This window comes from Semicossyphus pulcher, unplaced genomic scaffold (genome assembly GCF_022749685.1).
Source record: "Semicossyphus pulcher isolate SPU_LCO1_2020_fin unplaced genomic scaffold, fSemPul1.0.p SCAF_4, whole genome shotgun sequence".
Taxonomy (NCBI): Eukaryota; Metazoa; Chordata; class Actinopteri; order Labriformes; family Labridae; genus Semicossyphus; species Semicossyphus pulcher.
In genome coordinates this window covers 34809909-34832254 of record NW_027211715.1, presented here as the reverse complement: position 1 = coordinate 34832254, position 22346 = coordinate 34809909, and the positions used below count along the sequence as shown (strand labels likewise).

General features: G+C 45.7%; 1 protein-coding gene across 1 annotated transcript; it reads right to left on the bottom strand.

The window, feature by feature from the left end:
* Nucleotides 1-1325: 1325 nt before the first annotated feature.
* patj (PATJ crumbs cell polarity complex component) lies at nucleotides 1326-22188 on the bottom strand (the record flags this gene model as incomplete). Its single annotated transcript, XM_069680683.1, has 18 exons — nucleotides 22151-22188; nucleotides 19708-19767; nucleotides 19438-19616; nucleotides 16109-16318; nucleotides 15871-16010; nucleotides 14659-14836; nucleotides 9773-9904; nucleotides 8982-9230; nucleotides 8720-8822; nucleotides 8434-8522; nucleotides 7650-7779; nucleotides 6734-6859; nucleotides 4402-4457; nucleotides 4193-4249; nucleotides 3791-3925; nucleotides 2420-2614; nucleotides 2260-2340; nucleotides 1326-1502 (listed from the first exon to the last, which is right to left on the bottom strand). Coding segments are annotated over exons 2-18 (2259 nt in total), but the record flags the coding sequence as incomplete, so codon positions are not given.
* Nucleotides 22189-22346: the final 158 nt, after the last annotated feature.

Below are 22346 nucleotides of genomic sequence, written 5' to 3'. Positions count from 1 at the left end.
AAACAGTTCTATACACATAAAGTTATTATCATTATTATTAGCACCTGTCTTACAGCTGTGTTTCATGTGTAGCTGCAGAGGGAGAGAGGACGTCCTGTCTGGTATAAAAACATCTCCTCCATCTTTACATCTCTATCTCACTCAGGGAGGAGCGAGCGAGGGCCCCCATGAACACACACACACACACACACACACACAGGCCTCCTAGGCAGACAGTGTGTGTGCAGACTGACCAACAGGGAGTTAACCTGCAGCTCCCCCCACTGCCTCAGCTGGGTTAGACTGAGGAGGAGGAGGAGATGGGGAGGAGGAGAAGGGGAGGAGGCAGAGGTCTTGGAGGTGAAGTTGTGCCTAAAGATAAAGTGCTGAAACAGGGTGGGGGAGAAAACACAGCAGGGTTTCCCCAATGTTCTCCCCAGACAGCGAGAAGCCGAAACACGAGTCTTTAAGAGACAAAAGTTTAGTGTAATGAATTAACTTCAGTCACGGTCTCGCTGTCGGACGAGGAGATGTCGAATACATCGTCTGAAGTGATCATGTGTTGGTTCACGTGTTTCCATAGCTTGACTTGTACCTCCAGGTCACTCTGAATGCTGGATCTCAAAACCGTTAACATATGGAGAACGTCCCAGTCTGACAGTCGTCTCTTCATCACGTCCCCGATCGTTGGACGATAAAAAGGTCCACATTTGGTACTTACAGGATAATGCCTGAGGGTCTCCGCCCAGTGGATCAGAACTCATCAGCATAAGAGGGCACCTCTAACTGACAGAGACGCTGTACAGATGAGGGAGCATCGCTGCTTCTCTGAGGCAGGGAGGTGGTTCAGAGGTTCACAAACGTCGGTGTTCATGCTTACCGTCATTTTTAAAGCTTCATATCCCTAAAATCTGTGCAACGTAAAGGTTATGTTTGTTTTAAGACACGCTGAAGCAGTTTTTGTTTCACATCATTTTAAACAGGTTCATGCTGCAGCTGCACGCACTGCCCACACGTGTTTAAACTGCATGTAACTTAATGTGATGATGTCACCAGCATATGTGCGACACGGTAATATGGACGATGGAAGTCTTAGCTTTCAGCTGCTAAAAGAATAACGTCTCTAGCTAATATCGTTTTTATTTTAGATTCATTTCAACAGAATCTTCAAAAAAACAAAACAACGGCAGAGAGAGGTCCTCCTTCAAAAGGTTCAAACAGTTTCTGTCTGAGTATCGTACGATGTCGGGCTGTTAATTGATGTGTGTGAAAGGTAAACACTAATAAACACTAATGCTCATGACGCAGACAGACAGCTGAAGGAGGGGGGAGGGGCGTGTTGTTACCTGATAATCCAGGATGCTGAAGCCGAGGCCTTTGTCTCTCTCCTTCTGCAGCTCCAACACCTCAACGTCTGGAGACCACAGAGCCAGCTCCCCCTCATCGTCCTCCTCCTCCTCCTCCTCCTCCTGCATGTGTGGAGGCCTCTCCTCCATCATCACCTCCACTACAGGTGTGACCTGCTGCAGAGATAAACAAGTGACAACATGCTTTTTAAACCAGCGTCAATATCAAATATCCAAATTCAGCTAGGTCCAGACTTAGCCTCGCATCATTACTGTCTGATGCTGGCTGAATGCACCCCTGCTCCTCACACACGCGCGCTCATGATGCTGTTTAACAGTGTTACAGTGTGACTGATATAAACCTGGTCTCGTTAAATATCTTTATGTTTCTCCCTAATCAAGAAGTAAAACTGGATTTGTTTCTTTCTTTCCGTCTACAAGACGCCGAAGCTTCCTGCAGATTTACAGATTCTGAGATTTAAAATAAATTGTTCTGACTTAAAAATCTGACAAAATATCTGAATTATTGTTTATTAAACTAGAGATCTTAAACATAAATATAAATATAAATATCTGCAAATGTATGAATTTATTATCGCTGAGAGTATCACACATTCGTCTTGTTCATTTAGGACGTCAATCACAGACGATGTAAAGATTTTTACCACCAAATGTTTCGGTTTATAACCGTGGAGACGTTTTTCTTGTTAATTCACGACTTCAGTTTGAGGTTTTGTTCTCCTGAATATCACCAAATAATTTGCATCACAAATGTTTACATTAATAATGAAACAACATCATGTATTTTCATCGACAGGAGATGTCACAACTTAAAATCAAATCCTCACATGAATCTAAAAAACACTCAGCTGAGACACAAGTGCACAACTTCCTGCTGTTTGATGAGGTGTGCAGTTAGAGTGAGACAGGTTACCTGTCTGACTGCCTGCTGGTCACTGACGCTCTCTCGGGGTTCTGTCTGACTGCAGAGCATCGACGACAGCTTCAGCTCGATCTGATCACAAGTGAAGAAATGATTATCGTATTATGATCAATAAGGAAATAAACTCAGCTTGTGCTCATGATGCTCTGACCTCCTCCACATTGGGCTGAGCCTGTCTCACGGGTCCTGGTGCAGGTTCAGGTTCTGGCTCAGACTCAGACTCGGGTTCTGGTTCCAGGTCAGAGGTCGGGTGTCGGCAGCAGACCAGAGTGAAGGGAGGAGGAACCTCTTTGAGGAACGACACCACCTCCCGACGAGACTTCCCGTACAGCTGGACATCATTCACCTGCACACACACACACACACACACACACACACACACACACACACACACACACACACACACACACACACACACACACACACACACACACACACACACACACACACACACAGTTTATACCTACAGACAAACAGACTCTGTTTGCTCTCTATAAAGCTGCAAATCCAAAATGTCTCCGGCATCACTGTTTGAATGCAAAGCGTTATAAGACCAGGGATGTCTCCCTGCAGCGTGTGCTGAAACAGTCTTTGCTCTTTAAGATGAGGAACTTCCCCCGACTCAGCTGGAGGGAGCACGTGCTTCATCTCCAGCTACACAGATCACTTTAGTGTCCACAGCTGATTTCAGGTCATCCTCAGGCACTGACAGGGATGATAGCTGACTAAAGTAGCTGAGATGCATTATGAGAGTCTTTTTGTCAGTATAGTACACAGCACATGTAACAAGTGTTTAATACATGAATTATTGTTTATTTTCAGGATAATAAAGACAAACAGATGATTCTGATTCGTGATGAGGCTCTCGTTATGTGTTCTGTGATAAATCCAGCACACCTGCTTTCATGGTGTGCTTTCAGCCCTCCCTCACAGACCAACATATTCACAGGGATGCAGGCAGACAGCAGGCAGACAGCAGGCAGACAGCAGGCAGACAGACAGCAGGCAGACAGCAGGCAGACAGACAGCAGGCAGACAGCAGGCAGACAGCAGGATGGCTAAGTTATCATTGTTGTGACATATAACTTAAAAATAAGAAGTGGAACCAGGATTGAGCCTTGCAGCACTCCATATGGAGATGCTTTTGGAGCGAGAGGTTCAATACAAGGAGAGGATTAAAACAACACATTTAACACCTCTGACTTTGTCTGATTCAAACTTGAATGTTTCTTTAACAACTTTACAAATAGACAAATATAAGACAAAAATAATCGTTCGGTGAGTTTCGTCCTGAATATATTCTCAGGTCTCAATTACAAGCTGGGCTGCAAATAGTCTTCTGCGACACTCACGAAGCACGAAGAGGAAACACTGAGTCCTTTTGCCAAGAAGAGAGTCGCTTCCTCTGCTTCCAGAGGTTCACAGCCTCTGATACTTAAAGACTTCTGAGTTGTGTAAAAAACATCCAACCTGACATCCAGTAGTCGCTGCATTTAGCCCCACTTTGTTGACGTGTACTCACCTCGAGGAGCTCGTCCTCTGGTCTCAGGACTCCATGTTTGTCCACAGGGCCTCCAGGGGCCAGAGAGGAGATGTAGTGGTGACCATCGAAGGAGTCTAACTCCACGCCCAGACGCAGCATGTGGATGGGAAGCAGCTGTACGCAACCAGACACGACAACAGGGAGACGAGATACAGGATAAGATACAGGATAGAACTAGAGAAGGTCTCACATTTAAAGATCCTTTTAGAGGATGTTTTGCTGTGAGGCGTTTCCCTTATTTCACCTTCCTCATGACTTACCTCTTTAATGCAACACTTTTCAACAGCACAACAAACTGTGGCAGCAATAACATAATACTATGTATCAGTATGCTTATAACACACAGCACAACTCCGACTTCAGCAGCTCCGTGTCTCTCACCTTGGAGGATTTTTGCAGCTCTGCATCATCTTCAATGACGGGATCCAAGTTCACCACCTGAAAACACACATAGACACGCAAGATCGGAAAGAGGGGAGGAGCCTAATCATTCATCATCATCAATATTAAACATTTATTCTTTATCTATTTGGAAAGCATGAAGCATGAAGGATGGACAGCATGTGAGAAGATGTGTAAGATCGTCTCACCAGAACTTCATACTTTGGTCCCAGAGCCTGCTCCCATTTATCCCTCAGTTCTGCATCTGTAGACACACACACGCACACACGCACACACGCACACACAGATAGTGAACAGCCTGTGTAAGCAGTGGAACAGATGTAAAATTACTGTTCAGCCATTAAAACATCAGAACACAGCAGCTTCCTGCAGCTCATCAACTTCAAACCTTCAGCACTGAAACACAACACGTCACACTGTGTGTGATGTAATGAAGTATCAGTGTAGTCACACACATCATACAAGAAGGTGATGTTGTGCAGAGCGAGGCTTAGACTGCCTGCTTTTGACAAACCTTTAATTCTAACATCTTAGCAGGAGAACATCACGTCTGTGACGACATGAGTGAAGCACCTTTTAGTAAAGTGAGCTCCAGTTATTCATAATATTTCTGTAACACGACAAAAACAAACCGATTGAGCTTAAATCAGTGTTTTTCTGAATGGAGTCTGGTGTGTGTGCAGAGAGCGATGTAACGTCTGTGTGTGGTTAAAACAATCATCTTCCTCTGTAACAAAAAGGTCTATCTCTGTAGGGATCCTTTCTGTCATGTTGTCACACACTTAGAATAACAATCTGAGCCTGTCAGTGGAAACAACAAGAACTTTTAGTGGACGACCTTTGACCCATCAAGGATTATGTTGTAGCCATTACAGCCTGTTTCACTGTTATTCATTTAGACCCCAAACATGTACAAATGGGGCCCATTTAAAATACATGAAGCACCCTTTAGGTAGAAGAAGCAACAGCATTCAAATTATTCTTCTGCAGCCAAACTTAACCTGCAAGAGAACAAGTAGTACTAGCAGCTGTGTATTTAGTACATGGCACAGCTGGCAGTACTGCAGCAGAGCAGGAAGAAACGCTGTATTGTAGTTCTGCTGCAGTAAAAACACTCAGCACCTCTCTGCTGCAGGCTGACGGTCACCTCATTGGAATTCACCGGTTAGAAGCAAAAAACTAAATGACTCGAATCTAAACTGTAAAGTAAGCAACTTCAGCTGTGGAGACTGTGTGTGTGTGTGTGTGTGTGTGTGTGTGTGTTTAATGCATCTGCACACACACCAATGTCCCAGCAACAATACCTCCTTAACTTCCAGCAGAATAAACGGCTCTGTAGCCATTTGAACATGAAACACTGACAGTCAGAGCAGATCACAGACCGACCGTGTGAGAGGAACCTCCTGAGCAGCCGTCAGTCTGACCCAGGGAGGAAACCACCAAACAAAAACACCTCCATGTTCTCACAAATCTCCCCACATGTTGAGGGACTTTGCAGCAGGTCTGGCGGTGTTACAACAACAGCCTCTGATTAAATTAGCATTGCTAACCTCGGCCTTCACAGCGCAATTAATCTGCAGCGTTTGGCTGAATAAACAGGGTAATACATCGCTGCGCGGCTGTCAGACAGCTCGGACACTTTACATCTGTCGGCCGGGAGCAGGCAGGCGGCGTGCTAAGTGTTAGCGTGGCGTTTTGGCCACTTAGCAAAGCTAATGAGGAATAAAAAGAGAGGAAATAATTCAGAGAGGAGTGCTGCGAGAGGCCTGCGGTGACTGAACGTCTGCAGGACGGTTACTTTAAGATTGAAGGAGAGGGTGAGCACAGTTTGTGCTGAAGCCATGAATCCTGTTTCACACGACTGCAGAGGAGATTTAGGGTTTAGTCTTGTTCGTAAATATTGGATATGTTCACTTTTCTAACTAAAAAAATCTGAGTTCAGAAGCCTGAGACTGTGAGTGAGAGAAGAGTTATACTTTTGGCTGAACACACTAATTGTAACTGTGGCAGCTAATTTACCAAAGACTGAAATGTGACACGTTTCTGTGTCCAACCTGGAGTTTCAACCTGTCACAATAAAAGTCCTACCGTTGTTCACAAGTAAAAGTCCATCACCTGTTTTATAGTAAAGGTCCTACATCGTTTTCACAATAAAAGTCCTACGGCAGTTTCACAATAAAAGTCCTACAGCAGTTTCACAATAAAAGTCCTACAGCAGTCCTACAGCTGTTTCAAAATAAAAGTCCTTCAGCAGTCCTACAGCTGTTTCAAAATAAAAGTCCATCAGTTGTTTCACAGTAAAAGTCCTACAGCTGTTTTCAAAATAAAAGTCTTACAGCTGTTTTCAAAATAAAAGTCCTACAGCTGTTTCAAGGCACATACAATGCAACAGCTGTTACTCTGTGGAGAGAATGATTATCTCGCACAAAGCACTAGTGGAACAGATTTTTAAAAGACTTTGTGTGTGTGTGTGTGTGTGTGTGTGTGTGTGTGTGTGTGTGTGTGCATGAGTGCGCTCACCCCGCATTTGCTGTGCTGTGTCGAGGTAGGTTTGTTCGAGCTTTGGGGTCGTGAAGCTGAACCCAGACGAGCGATTTTTGACATCCGACGACCTCCTCAATGACACACGAGACGACTCCCTCTCCACTGAAACACACACACAAAACACACTCATTGTCTTCCCGATAGTCGCATCATGGCCTGTCTGCTCTAGAGTCCCAGTTTGTAAGAGTCATCCTGGGCCCTTAACAAGGTGCCAACGGCCCTGTGCGGGGACAGGGTGCTCTGACCTTTGACCTCTGACTGATGGTTAAAGTAGGTGACCTGTAAACTGCAGTTTGTCTCCCTGTCAGCCTCATCATAAGTCTCTGTAGATAGATCACAGACATGAGCAGACTATAAGAAGCTGAGACCTTGAATCTTCGGGCTGAACTCAGCTGGTCTCCTGTTCTCGTTGTTTTCTCAGTAATGAAATGAAACACGTCTGGAGCAGATAAGAGCGCTGCACTCCTCTTCCTTCTTTAAAAATCATTGTTTCTCTCTGGCCTGCAGGCTGACCAGTGCAGGCCGCCGGCTGATCGCGAGACAAAAAAATGACCCTGAGCCGAGTGAATTAATCTCTCTGGACGCTGGTGGAGGAATCGCAGCGCTCTGTGCAGAGTTTGGGAAAATTACACCGAGTTGAAAACAAATTTGTCATCTTAATCTGGGAGAGAGGACGGAGGCAGAGCGGCTGCATGCAGGAAACAGGAGGCAAAGTTTAACACAGAGTTAACTTCTCCAACACAGGAGCACAGCAGCGTTCTAGTCACAGCCTGAGATATGCACATTCACTAACAACACGAAAACTCTTTAGTAGGGGAGACCGGGGACAGACTCAACCAGTCTCCTTCCTCCAATCAGAAACATGTTAGAGCGGTGGCTCTGCTTTATCTACCTTTGTCCAGAGACCTCTCCAGAACTCTGGCCTTCTTCCTGACCACAGAGAGAACGACAGTCTGACCCGTCTGCTTCATCACCTCCAGGACCTCCTGATTGGTCAGACCGTGGAGACTGACGCCGTCCAACTGTGGAGACAGACAGGAAGACAGAGAGAGAGACAGGAGGAGACAGACAGGTGGACAGAGAGAAGACAGGAGGAGACAGACAGGAGGACAGAGAGAAAGACAGGAGGAGAGAGAGAAGACAGACAAGAGGACAGAGAGACAGACAGGAGGAGACAGACAGGTGGACAGAGAGATGACAGGAGGAGATAGACAGGAGGACAGAGAGAAAGACAGGAGGAGACAGACAGGAGGAGACAGACAGGTGGACAGAGAGATGACAGGAGGAGATAGACAGGAGGACAGAGAGAAAGACAGGAGGAGAGAGAGAAGACAGGAGGAGACAGACAGGTGGACAGAGAGAAGACAGGAGGAGAGAGAGAAGACAGGAGGAGACAGACAGGTGGACAGAGAGAAAGACAGGAGGAGACAGACAGGAGGACAGAGAGAAAGACAGGAGGAGAGAGAGAAGACAGGAGGAGACAGACAGGTGGACAGAGAGAAAGACAGGAGGAGAGAGAGAAGACAGACAAGAGGACAGAGAGACAGACAGGAGGAGAGAGACAGGAGGACAGAGAGACAGGCAGGAGAGACAGACAGGGGAAACAGTGAAAATCATGGGCACATTCTGTGAACATGTAATCAGTGATGAGAAGAAGACAGGTCCGAGGTTCTTACAGCGATCAGTCGATCGTGGATCCGGATGTTTCCGCTGTGATCGGCTGCGCTGCCAGGAACCACGTGTTTCACAAACACACCGACTGCATCTGAAGGAGACACAGGAGAGCTTTCATTAGCCTCGCTGAGGCCCTGAAATGATGAGACTTCGACTTCTGGACAAAATCACCAAAGTTAACGTCAGATGTGGAAGCAACATGTGGCATTTCTGTTTCAATTTCCATGAAGTAAGTTGGGTTTGTGTTTTCATTTTTGTCTGAGAGTCTCAGTCCTGTTCCTGATCTACCTTGGCTGGTCAGCGGGTTGTAGCCGACGATGGAGATGCCGAGGCTCTGGCCCTCCTTCTTGGTCAGAGAGACCTCGTGGATCTCATACCCCTCCAGGTTGGGCTGAAACCCAACACACACACACACACACACACACACACACACACACACACACACACACACACAGTGTTGTTACATAAAAACCTCTTGATGCATTTTGTTCTGTGTTGATGTGACAGTACAGCTCTGATTAAGGCGAGGATGCTGGTGTCTCCTGCTCACCGTCTTGCTGAGCCGGCGTTGGGGCGGAAGCTCTGGGAGTGGGGGGGGTAGGGAGGAGACTGGGGCAGAGTCTGGAGGTGGTGGGGGAGGCGGGGCAGTTGACCTCTGACCCCTGGGATCCCTTGCAATCAGCATGCTAACATGACTCCCACAGCCCTGCAGCACCTTGACAACCTGGTCGCTGGTGAGGCCGCCGGTGGGTGTGGCCCCGATGCGAAGGATGTGGTCACCTGTGCGGAGACGCCCGTCCTGATCGGAGGAGAGGGGAGGATGAGAGCCGGTCATGGGGAAATACCCAACATCATAAAACTATTATAAAAGTAAAAAGTGAAACACAAAGCTTCAAGTTTCTATTCAAACAGACGGACAGGAAGTGCGTTACAAGCCGGGCGGTTAAAATGTCGATGTTGGAGCTTTCTCCTCTTCGCAGCAGAGAAATAATTAATTGTGTCCAATTAATCTAATTGATCTAATTAATCCACTTACAAGGCGATAATTCCTCCTCCAGTCCTGCTGCCTGTTCTCATGCTCCTGTTTTAATGTCCACTGAGCTCTAACTTCTGCTTTAGCTGCTTTATCTGTCAGTACATCACAGTGCCTTGCTCAGGGGATAATGTTCTGCAGCAGGTAGTCCTTCAAAACCTCTCATCCACACTCCCACGGGTCGTTTTACAAATCATCCGTCAGTTTTAGATTTGAACACTTGAAGACTTCTGCCTGACAGATATCTCTTCCTCTGGCTGTAATAACACACCACTGTCTGAGTTCAAATAAAGCTGATTCTGACTCACCTTGTCGGCCACGCTGTTCGGGAGCAGCGTCCTGACCACCACCCCGCTCGTCTTCCCTCCCACGATGCCGAAGCCCAAACCAGATCCATCGTTCACCAGCTCGATCTCCTCCACGTGGCCCCACTGATCCTGCTGGGTGAGACGGACGACACGTTCGTTAAAAAAACTCGGTGAAAAGGTTCGACAGTGTTTGGTGTTACTGAGGAACGCTTCTCTTAAAGACCTACAGTAGATGTTGAAAGTAGAAGAACCTGTGAGAAGCACGGGTCAGAATACTGAATGAGATTTCATTGTGTAATGCGATTTGTATTTGGAGTGTAACTAATGCATGTAGCTGTTTATTTTATCAAAAATGTCAAAACAGAACAAAGCAGCTCCTGCAGCTTAAATCACTGTTTTTCTGAATGGAGTCTGGTGTGTCTGCAGAGAGCGATGTAACGTCTGTGTGTGGTTAAAACAATCCTCTTCCTCTGTAACAAAAAGGTCTATCTCTGTAGGGATCCTTTCTGTCATGTTGTCACACACTTAGAATAACAATCTGAGCCTGTCAGTGGAAACAACAAGAACTTTTAGTGGACGACCTTTGACCCATCAAGGATTATGTTGCAGCCATTACAGCCTGTTTCACTGCTGCAGGATGAACACATGTACTGGAGACACTCACACACTTTGTACCTGTGAGTCATTTGTGTAATCATTGTTATTAGAATCATGTTATTTCTGTGAGCTTCCTCCGGGCGGCTCAGCAGCAGACTCACTGAGCGGCTGGCTGACTATCTGTCCTGAGGTGAGAGGTCGTTAAACTGAACCTCAGCAGGTAATTACCAGCTGAAAGCATTTCCTCCTGTCTGATACCAGCTGCTGATCAATGACCACACACACACACACACACACACACACAGACACAGACACACACACAGACACATACACAGACACACACACACACACACACAGTCTTTATGAGGTGGCTGTAATCACAGGTGGCTCGGGTCTCTTATTACAGCTCTGATCTGATAGAGGAGGTCTTCCTCTGTCTAATGAAACACTCCTCCTTCTCCTCCCCCTCCAGCGTCCTCCTTCTCCTCCCCCTCCAGCGTCCTCCTCCGATCAGGTCGCTGGAGGAGGCAGATAAAGCCGGACCACCCTGAACATGTTGGATGTTTCCCTCTCCAGCGGAGGTTCAGTCTCTCCCTCAGAGGATCTGTTACTGCCGATTAGAGTTTGGTGCTGGAGTGGGAGCAGGTACTGATTCATGTTAAATCGATCAGAGCCTCATTTCTCTACCTGAGAGAGAAATGAGGCTGAGAGCTGTGACACATGTGGTTACACTTTAAACTGCAGTATTAGTAAATACAGTGGAGCAGTGTCAGTGAGGAGGTTGTGTCCCAGGAGCTTCTCTTAGAGGGACGGCTGATTGTCTGTTCATCCACGAGGTCTACAGACCCGACGCACCAGATTTAATCACTGATGCTTTCTACTGAGATACTGTCGCACAAGGTTTTAGATTTACAAGAATGAAGGTGACACTTGACAAATACAAGAGCTCCAAACCACCATCTGACTTACAGCTGAGATATTTCATCACTTCCATATTTATTCTGTCTGACTTTAGTTTTTATTCTAATTTATATTGGAGCACTAAGCAGGACCAAGTTCTTCTTAGTTTTTAGAGGTTCACAAGAAGAGCCACTGTGCAACAAATCTGCAAAAGGTGTCCTGTGCCCCTGTGCCAAAAGACCCAACAACACATCCAGGCAGGCAGAGTGCTTACTGCTCAGCTGTCCTCTGAATGGTGCATGTACTCTGCAAAGGACAGGGAGTTTAGGGGAAGGTCTTGCAGTGCAGAACTTTTGTGATTGGTAGAGGAGCAGGAAAGAAAAAGTCTTTAGTGGAGAAAGCTCCAGAGGTGGAGAAGCATCTTGAGCCAAAAGGTACCAGGGACTTAAAGTCCTAAAGGAGGTGACTGTGATGTTCACTCTGAGCTCACAGCAGAAACAGCTTCTGTGTGTTTGGTGGACAGAACACACCGTCTGCACCGTCCCCGCTCCGTCTCTCCAACATGTTCCTCCGTGCACGGACGTAACGCTCCCGAGGACGTGCACAGCTGACGCTCCAAACAGACAGGGAACGTGGGGCAGCCATCATGAGCACGTGAACACACAGTTAAAAGGAAGTATATCTCTGGCTTAACATTTTGATTGTAGCAAGTACACGACCATTAGGAAGTGACAGTAAAGCCCCCAAAGATTCCGGTACTTCCAGGGAGCCCTGGACTTAGAAAAAGTCCTGAGACATAATTTAGAGCCTCCTGTGGGGGAGGCACACAGAGTACCTCTAGTCCCATGGGAAAGTTCCTGCAGTGGAAATGTGGCTTTTGCTTACTAGGACGATTTCACAGTAAGTTTATAAACTCCATCCAGTTGTTCTTGAGTTCATTTCCTCTCAGTTCGGGCGGTTTTTAAAGCCCCTTCAGCTTTCTTTAATTGCTCAATCTGTTACCTTTTATCTCCGTTCTTTCTGCTTTTCATCATTTTTAGGAGCGCCATAAATTAGCTCTAAACTCTAAAGTGCATCTGCTGACACGCTGTCCTAATCGACGGTGGGAAAATATGCGCTAAACAGACAAAAGCTGTAAAATCATCTGTGAGTCGTTGATTTATCTCCGTCTTTATGAGCGACATCTTTCCTGTCAGCACCGCACAGACTCCAGCAGAGAGAGGAGCTGAGAGGTTGGATGCCGGGGCAGAACATGGGCTGTGACGGCGGGTCAGAGCCGCCTCGGTCCGCCCAGCAGAGGAGCCTTGGCTAAAGGAGACGGATAGTTAGCCAGGCCAGGAGAGCAGCAATAAAACCTCCGGCAGAATTGTGTATTTTATGCCCGCGGCTCCATTAAACGTGACCTCGATAGAAACGGGACATGAATAAAACAAAAGCAGGAGGAGAGGAGGCCTGGTATGCAGGACGTGGCCCTGTTCCAGGAGGAGGAGGAGGGTAACAAACAGAGGAGCAGTGTAATTCTGTGTGATAATGACCCGACAATAGAGCGGGGCACAATCATTACGGCGGAGAGTAACCTGTGAACCTCCGCGCACATTAACAGTCCAGACCTGCTCCGGTCTGTCACCGCGTCGTTCCTCTGACTCACTGCTTTATTTTCTTTTTTAAATGTCAAAGGGCTCTCATATTTTCATTTCAAATCAAGTGGAGCCAGGCTGATGCTGCAATGCATCCTGGGACATGTAGGCACTACGCAAATGGCTCCACGAGCAGGAGAACTTTTTGAGTCAGTAAAGCAGTACTGACTACATCTACAATCACCACTGATTGGACAGCCACATGAAACATGGCAGAAGTTCCCTTTAAGTTTGAATCTGAGGTCAATCAGCTGTTAACATCTGTAGTTATACACATGACATATAGAAGACCAGAGCTTTGCTGCGAACATAGAGTTTGAGTGGAGTGAAGAGCTGCAGAAAGATCCTCCAGAAACCGTGGCAAAGACTCCAAAACCCACAATCCTTTGCAGGGAAAACAGAGGGGTCAATATATTTACTGTTACACTACCGACACTAAAGTTAAATCTGAGTCTGATAATGTCTCTCCCTCTCTCTCTCTCTCTCTCCCTCTCTCTCTCTCTCTCTCTCTCTCTCTCTCCCTCTCCCTCTCCCTCTCTCTCTCCCTCTCTCTCTCTCTCTCTCTCTCTCTCTCTCTCTCTCTCTCTCTCTCTCTCTCTCTCTCTCTCTCTCTCTCTCTCTCTCTCTCTCTCTCTCTCTCTCTCTCTCTCTCTCTCTCTCTCTCCTCTCTCCCTCTCTCTCCCTCACCCTCTCCCTCCCTCTCCCTCTCCCTCCCCTCACTGCGTCTCTGACTCGCCCGTCATGTCGACATTCATTGATCGCCTCCTCTCAGACTTAAACACATATTGTCAGGAGCGCTGCTGCGAGCGGAGCACTAACTTGATTTCCTTTAGGCTTTAAGGTCATAAAAATCATCCGAGTCAATGTCAGCAGACTTACGGCTCGTCATAAACAGGAGGTCTCACTCTGATACAGAGGCGTGGCCTCAAAGTGACCTCCAGTTATGATTGACGCCCTCGCTCCGATGCTTGTTTTGAGTGACAGCCAAGCTGCTGGATGATGTGTGTGAGTAGGTGTGTGTGTGTGTGTGTGTGTGTGTGTGTGCGATGCTGCACACCTCTACAGTACAGCTGGTTTAGTAACTTCGTCCTGAGACATAAAGAGGACGAACACAAACTCAGAGTTTTGTTCCAAACTGAGGACAGCCGACGTCCTGCAGCAGAAACGCCGCTCTGACTGAACAGCAGGAGCTTTGTTTTCACTGACTCGGACTCTTTAACAATCTGGATCGTACAATTTTAATGATATTTAACACTTAAATGTTTTTTTACCTACAACGGGTGCTTAAGATTTGGAACTTTATTTTACGGTTTTTCTGTTTCTCTAAAAACAGTGAAAATAAAAGTTTAGTACGAGAAGAGCAGCTCACATCTGGAGGTATTTTATTGTTTAAGAACGTGCTGCGAGCACAGCTGAGGAGGCCAACTGTCTCTGTGATGTAAGAAGACAAATCTATTCTTTCATTTCGTTAGCCTAGCTTAGCATAAAGACTGGAAGCAGGGGAAACTGTGAGCTTTCCTCCTCCTCCTATCAACACCTCTTAAACTAATGATCAACATGATGTATTTTCTTTGTTTTATCCTACACACACAGAAATGTAGGCGTGACCGAGTTTGAATATTTGAAACAGTAACTAAAGCAACTAGTCGACCCAATCAGACTCCTGATAACCAGGATGCTGTTTGTATAGAAACTCTTCTTCAGCATTCTTCTTTACATCCGTCTTTTGAATAAACTCCAGACGGTTCTTACCGGGCTGATGGCAGCAGGTGATGATGATGCGTTGAGTGGGCGGTCCCGGGCCACCACCAGCTCCACCGTCTCCCCCGGCTGCTGCAGGAGGCTCAGGGCCTGCTGCTGGCTGATCCCCGCCTCCAGAGGACTCCCGTTTATCACCAGGATCTGATCCCTCTCCTGGAGACGCCCGTCCCTGCAGACACCACGCATCACTCACAACTTTTCAATATCATCAAGTCTTCAGAATATATTTGAACAAAATGGCTGAAACTTTAGCAACTAAACCCGCTGGCTAGCTCCACAGACCAACTGATGGATGATAAAACACATAACTAAAGCATTGATTAAAGGATGTCTGGACTATTTAACATGGAGCAGCTATCAGGTCCAAATGTGAACACGAGTTTTATTCTATTATTTAGGCTGGTAATAACACTCCCATATTTACCTGTTCCGCCCTTACTACTTTCTGAAGCATGTGATGTTTTCATTTTTACACTCCTGACATCATTTTCTGAATGAACACCATGCTGTGTTAAACAAGAGAGACTAGAGACTGAGAGCTGGTTAGGAACATGTTTACTGAGGGAATCAATCAGGAGGAGCATTTTCTCATAGACTTCTATAGGATCAGTGGAGTCGCCCCCTGCTGGACATTAGAACACATGCAGGTTTAAGCCACTTAAACACTGGCTGCACTTTTAAAACCATCATTCTGAGTCCACTTCATATCACACATGCATGATATGACTGCATTACCCACAATCCAATGACCAGAAGTGTTGACATTAAGCTGGCTGTTGTTCCAGTGAAGAACAAAACGTTTTATTGTTTTCATCATTTATTATATTATTATAAAAACTTATGTCGTACATATGTATTTATACTTTTACTTTTATATTTTTATCTATTTCTATGTTCATTATTTTGCACCAAAACATCAAAAACTAATTCCTTGTATGTGTAATAAACACTGATTCTGATTTAAAGGATGTTGACCTCTGAACCTTTAACCGTGCGTACAAGTTTCAGCGAGAAGACGCTGAAGTAAACCGGGCGGCAGTAAACCTTCCGCCTGGAGAGTGAGAAAAACGTAAGTATCCTGGGTTTCGGAGACGGATCTGCACTGATGCAAAGACTGCAGGATTAGTGATAAATGTTCTGGAGCGTGAGTAACAACATGTGGACCTTCTGACTGACTGTGAGACACAAAGGTCGAGCAGTGACCTGTGGGCGATGCCTCCGGGCTGGAGCTGTTTGACGAACACTCCCTGACTGCTGCTTCCTGCTGGATTCAGACCGACCACGCTGAAGCCCAGACCTCCAGAGAGCGGCCGAGTCAGACTGACCCGCTCCGTGTGACGGCCCTGCACACACAGACACACATGTACACACACATGCACACACACACAGGGCTCATGTTTTGATGTGCAGGTTTGATTTTGTATTTCGGAGCTCCACCCACCTTGGCGGTGGCGAGGATCCATTTCTGCAGTAGGTCAGACGAGGGCGGAGTCTGATGGATGGGCGGAGACGAGCCATTGGTCAGGATGGAGGAGGAGGCGGACAGGGTGGGAGGGGCTGAGCTGCTGGGTGAATTAACAGCGCTCATGATCAGCTGACCCTTTTTGGAGAAACTGATGTCGCTGCAGGAGTCGGGCGGCATACTGCTGAGCTACAGACGGAGGAGGAGGAGGAGGAGGAGGAGGTGAAACATGTTATCCAAGTTTAAGAAAGCCTAAAAGTCTGTTTGACGGACACATCATATTACTTCAGGAAGATCAGGAAGCAGCACTTTTACACAAACATTTCTCCAGATGTGCAGCCCAGAAAATGTTGAACTTCATGTTTTGTGCTGCACGTTGATGTTCTCTTCAGTAGAAGTCGTTGGCTCAGGTGCACTTTAGATAATCACACTATGTCTCATGTAAAATCTAATGTACTCAGTCTTAATGCGGAGACAGCCTGTGGTTTGGAGCGTTTCATTGGGACTCTGAGCAGGATGGATGTGCAAACAAGTTTAAGAATCAATAAAGTTTTGGTTTTGCAAAGTGGACGAACTCAGAGGTTAATGTGCACATTCTACACACCTACACATCTTAAACTTTAGCACTGAGTAGGGCCTCACTTGGCCCTGACAAAGCCTGCTCTCTTTGTATAAGCTGCAGCAACATGTCAGCTTCACATCCGTCTACTGCACAGTTACTGTTTCTCCCGGTTCACTTCCTCCCTGACGCTGTGGCTGATGACTGCGACACACTGACCTCAGAGGGGTGTTTTGGTGACGTGTGCTTTATGACATGCTGTATTATCCTGCTTAAAGTAGCCATTAGAGGATTTGAGACTATGGCCATAAATGTGGGACCACTTAGTAAACAGCTTTCACTCTCATTTCTTTACACCTTTACATTCCCAACAAGTCGGACCCAGAAAACTACATGAATCTTAATTTATGGTCATTTATTGATTCTCCACATCGACTCTTCTAACCTGTTACTGAATCTCAGCTGGTGAACAACAAAAACACAGTTTACTTGTGGTTGTCTGACGTCAGAGTCTTGATGTGAAGGAGTGAAGTATCCTCACTCACAGACAAACAGTGTTTAGCCGAGTAAACACACCTGCATGCAGAGCTGATTAACCAGACAGACAAAAGTTTTCATGCACTTGTTAAGCTACAGATGATGTAATGTGCTGCAGATTTTAAAGGTCCAGTGCAAAAGAGTGACGGGTTAATACAGTCACTAAAAGTGCTTGTCATTATGCTAACGTGTCCCATCGCTTCCCTCACTCTCCTCTCAGCTCCTTCCAACAAGGATTAAAAGAGACGCTGCGATGGAGGAGACGAAGATGCCAACAAAGCAGTCCTTGTTTCCATAACATGAAGTTTAGTATTCTCCCAAATATGAGGTGAGCTACAGTTAGCTTAGCACAGAAACAGCTGGTAGACATGTCCTTCAGAGGGACACGTCTGACTTCATACTGTGAGGACGCCTCAGAGCCTGGACGCTGCACCGTTACTGCAGGACACTACTGACAGCAGGACGGATACTTTACACACACATCTGTTCGTATACTTGAGTACAGAGTGGGAGTACTTTTGCCTCTCCTGATGCTGATGGAGAAAGGGGGGGGGGGGGGGGGGAGGGGGGGTGCTCTTATATGCAAGGACGTTGTGGACAATAAAGAAAGACATGGAGGTAAAAAAATGAAGGCGAGAGGCCGGGGGGTAAGTGGGGAGGAGAGTGGGAGAAAAGAAAATCGATAGATTCCTCTGCAGGCTCTCACTCTCTGAACAGGTAATGTATTAATGACCTTTACACTCACATTGTGGAAACTTATCAGTCTGCGGCTTATTTAGGCCGGGCTGACGGAGCAGGATCCCGAGCCATTTCATCAATACCGCCTCGACAAGGCCGTTACTCAAACCGAGACACTAGATATTAAAGCTTGATAGATCCGCAGAGAGCCGGGGGAGGGAGGGGGAGGGGAAATAAATAAAGAAAGAGGGAGAAGTCCCCGCTTCATATACCCTCCGCCGGCTTCCACCGACGCATTCATAGACTCAGCTCTGACCTTCGCAGCACTTAGAATATGAAGCCCAGCGTCAGTTATTGCCATTATCTTAATTTGGCCTGCAGATTGTTTATTGTAAAGGCTCGGCGTCAGAGCGAGCGGGAGCTGAATACAGATGGAGATGCAGAGGGGAGTCAATGTCCCCGCTCAGCCCCACTGACAGGTCACAGTGTTGGACAGGAGGCGGCACAGCGCTGGTACCTGATAGGCTGTCAACACGTGGGCGGAGTTACACATGTCCGATCAGACGAGAAACACTCATTAGTCTGCAGAGATGTAGATCCAGCTGGTTCTACACTAACGGTACACATTACACTGCAAGGGGAGAGGAGGAGAAACTCCTGCTGATGTCAGCTTACACAACAACAACAAGCTCAAAGTTCAGTCTGTGTTTTCACCGCTTGGTTTCTTTTAAAGGGGACTTCAGTTATTTTCAAACCTATCTGAAATATTTTGCTCTAAATGACCCACAGGTAGAAACAGTGTGTGAACGTCTCCAGTAGATGTGTTCATCCTGCAGCAGTGAAACAGGCTGTAATGGCTGCAACATAATCTTTGATGGGTCAAAGGTCGTCCACTAAAAGTTCTTGTTGTTTCCACTGACAGGCTCAGATTGTTATTCTAAGTGTGTGACAACATGACAGAAAGGATCCCTACAGAGATAGACCTTTTTGTTACAGAGGAAGATGATTGTTTTAACCACACACAGACGTTACATCGCTCTCTGCACACACACCAGACTCCGTTCAGAAAAACAGGGATTTTGCCTCACAGGACACAGGAGATGCTGATCAACTGTTGCCTCCATCTTTACTTTGTTTGTTTGTTTTTGTCCTGTAAACAAATATTTGGTTGGATCATTTAAACGCTAAAGTCACACAAGAGCACAAACAAACTTACTGCTCCAGGCAGCAGTGGACCAGAAACTCCTGTGTTCTTCGTGTTAAAATTACCGTTTTTTCAATGAGGTTTGGTGGCTTTGAAAAGAGCAAAATAACAGCTGTTCCTGGCTAAAATAAAACAACGTTAACCAATTTGCAACAATGTATTATGTTCCCATTCCAAAAGTATGTCACCTATTAGTCATTTACACTCCAAAAGTACCAGAACAGCCCTTTAAAGTCAAAGACGGTCCAAACCTGCAGGAGGAAGAGGATTCTGACGATGGGCTGAGTGTTTCCTGGTCTACTTTATGAAGTGTGAAGTCCTGTGTCTCACCTGGTTCCGGAGCTGTTTGATGGAGTGCTGCAGGGTCAGGATGTGGTTGAACAGGGGACTCTGCAGGGTCTCCCTCAGGTTCCCCATCGTCTCACTGTGGGTCCACTCCTCCCTCTGCACCAGTTTGGCCTGCAGACGCTCCAGAGCTCCCAGTACCTGCTGCCGCTCTGCTGAGGACACTGAGGACACACACAGGAAGTACTCATCATGCAGAGAAACGACACAAGATAATATCTGTAAATTAAATGTTGACCAGCTGAGAAGATTTACCTGTGGGGACATTTTCAAACATGGTCGTCCCTCGCCGTCTGTCTGTCGCTCTGGATCAATCTGAACAAGGAAGAACAGAGCAAATGTCTTTAACGTTGATAACATCAAAGGGGGCAGGGAAGTAAATAAGACTAGTTAAGAAAGTTAATGAACCCAAGACAAGTTAAGACCAGAGAAGGATAGGACAAGTAAAGACACTTAAGAGAAATTAAGACAGAAGTTGAGAAAGGTTAAGAGAACGTAAGTCGAGACAATTTAACCCCAGACATTTTAAGACAAGTTCAGAAGTAAACAGAAAAGATATAAATCAGATATAAATCAGATATAAATCAGATATAAATCAGATATAAATCCAGATGTTACAGCAGCAAAAAGACAAATATAAGAAAAATGTTTCTAGATTCTTAATTTGTTGTTATTCGGATCTACATGAGTGAAAGGTGTAAATAATAATACATTTAAAAATACAAATAAAACAATATTATTATCATTAACATTTTTACCCTAGCTGTTGTATTTATCACTGTTTATCCTTTTCCTTAAGCTTTGTCTTTTTGAGCTGCTGTAACAGCTCCATTCCCCTGATGAGGGATCAATAAGATTATCTTATTAAGCATTTTTTATGCTCTAAGTAGAGTTTCCCTTGCACTGATACCATCGTCAGAAATACCGCCAATACAGCCGAATAAGTGAGACCAGACACTGGTGAGTACACCAGCAGGATATATATATACACCGACTTGCACCGATATGACCTTTGAAGGACGTATTTCAAGGCCACGAAGGACCCAGCTAGTTAATTCATGTAACCTCGGCCTTATACTAACGTTATATAGTATTAACGCAGAAGTAGTGGGGTATGTCAGTGCGTTGTTGCTATGGAGACGGTCAGCTGTGTCTGTGCGCGTTGCCTTGCTTTGATGTGAACGGCCCAGTTCTAGAACGTTAACGATCACATGTCGAGGGATTCTTTTGGCAGTTGCGTCCAGTCTCGTTGTGAATCATTGATCTGACGTGACCTTTAAACGGCCTCAAACAGGAAATCCTCCGAGGACCAGACCGTTTCAGTTCGGCCTTAGAGTGTACGCAGGCTACGGTAGATGTACAGCTTGTAAAAAGGATTTTAATTTTTTTTTTAAATGTTTTTATTAATATCATCAATAAAAATGTAGTGTCTGCTCAGCTGTGACGCTCTGCTACATGTGCTGCAGACAGTGCTAAGAGGATTGTAAACTATGGAGTCAGAGCGCCCTCTGCTGGACAAACTATATTATAATGCCGATTCTAAATCATCCACATCATCGTGTTCTGCATTATATGTTCTTTAAACAAAGTTTCAATATTGGAAAACATACAGACCGATACTGATATGTGCGATAGGCTGATATCCACTGATCCACCTTTTTCAGCTTATCTGTCAGCATCAGTCACAACAGCCAGTAACGGCTCGTAAATCATCCACTGTGAGCCCGTTTGGTAAAAGCTTTTCAGAGCTATTCTCTATCACAACTACAACATCCGGTCACCTGTCTCTGCCCTGTTTATTACACCCTTTTGTTTTCAGTCTCAGTTCACCTGTATGTGGTTACCTGCTGATTTAAATCACACCTGGAAACAAAGAACTAAGTATAACTACCAGCACGGACAGAGGTGTTATTGTACGAGGCTTCTCTGTCTGTATCTCAGGTGACAGGCTTCTTATCAGACTGTTAGCTCGGCATACATTAGCACGGCTTGTTTACACAGTCAGAGCACGGAACCAGGCTAACCTTTATCAGCTCTACAGAGGGAAAAACAAACTACACAACATTTCCAAAACAGAGAGACAGAAACCAAACTGAAGGTCTCACTTACACCATGAAATCTGTGATTGTGTGCGCGGGCAGCTCACCTGTAAGCTCACCTGAGAAACCAGGAAGTGAAACTCAGCAGCTCAGAGGGGAGGGGATGAAACCAAATGCAGAAACTAATCAAAAAAGACAAGTTCTCGCTTTTATATTTGGTATATTCTGAAAGTGTATCTTGAAAAGTTACCGTTAAAATCTGTTAACGGAGCATCAGCAGGTTCAACTCGCAACAGGTGCATCAAACTTTAAAAACAGATTTATAAAAACTCTTCAACGAGCTGCGACATCTTCAAAGCACACATTATCAATCCAGTGACAACATCTAAGTTCACTTCCAGCTGTTTTGGAGCCTTATCACAGCGACAACAACATTAAACAACTTCTCCTCATCTGCTCGGTAACTTCACAGCAACACAGCCCTCCGCTAACAGTTGGCTATTCGCTAGCATGCTAAATTAGCTTTTAAAAAGGTCTAAAACCCCTCGTTTTGTTTTCTTTCGTGCGTATAAACTATCCGATGATAACGCCGCAAGTCAGTGATGAAATCATAGAAAACAGAAAGATTTAAAAGAGTTTTGAAGTGGTGTAAAACTCACATGAAGTGGATCCAGCTTGATAGCAGTGTCGCTTTAATGCTGCGTTTGAGTACTGTCGGAAATGTATGCTCACAGTATAGTCAAGAGTTTTGAAATAATGTGAACGTTCCAAAATAATTTGTTTGGTGGTGTACTCAATTATGTGACGTTCCCATTTTATGACAATGTATGTAATATACTTTCTATGTTGTTTTTG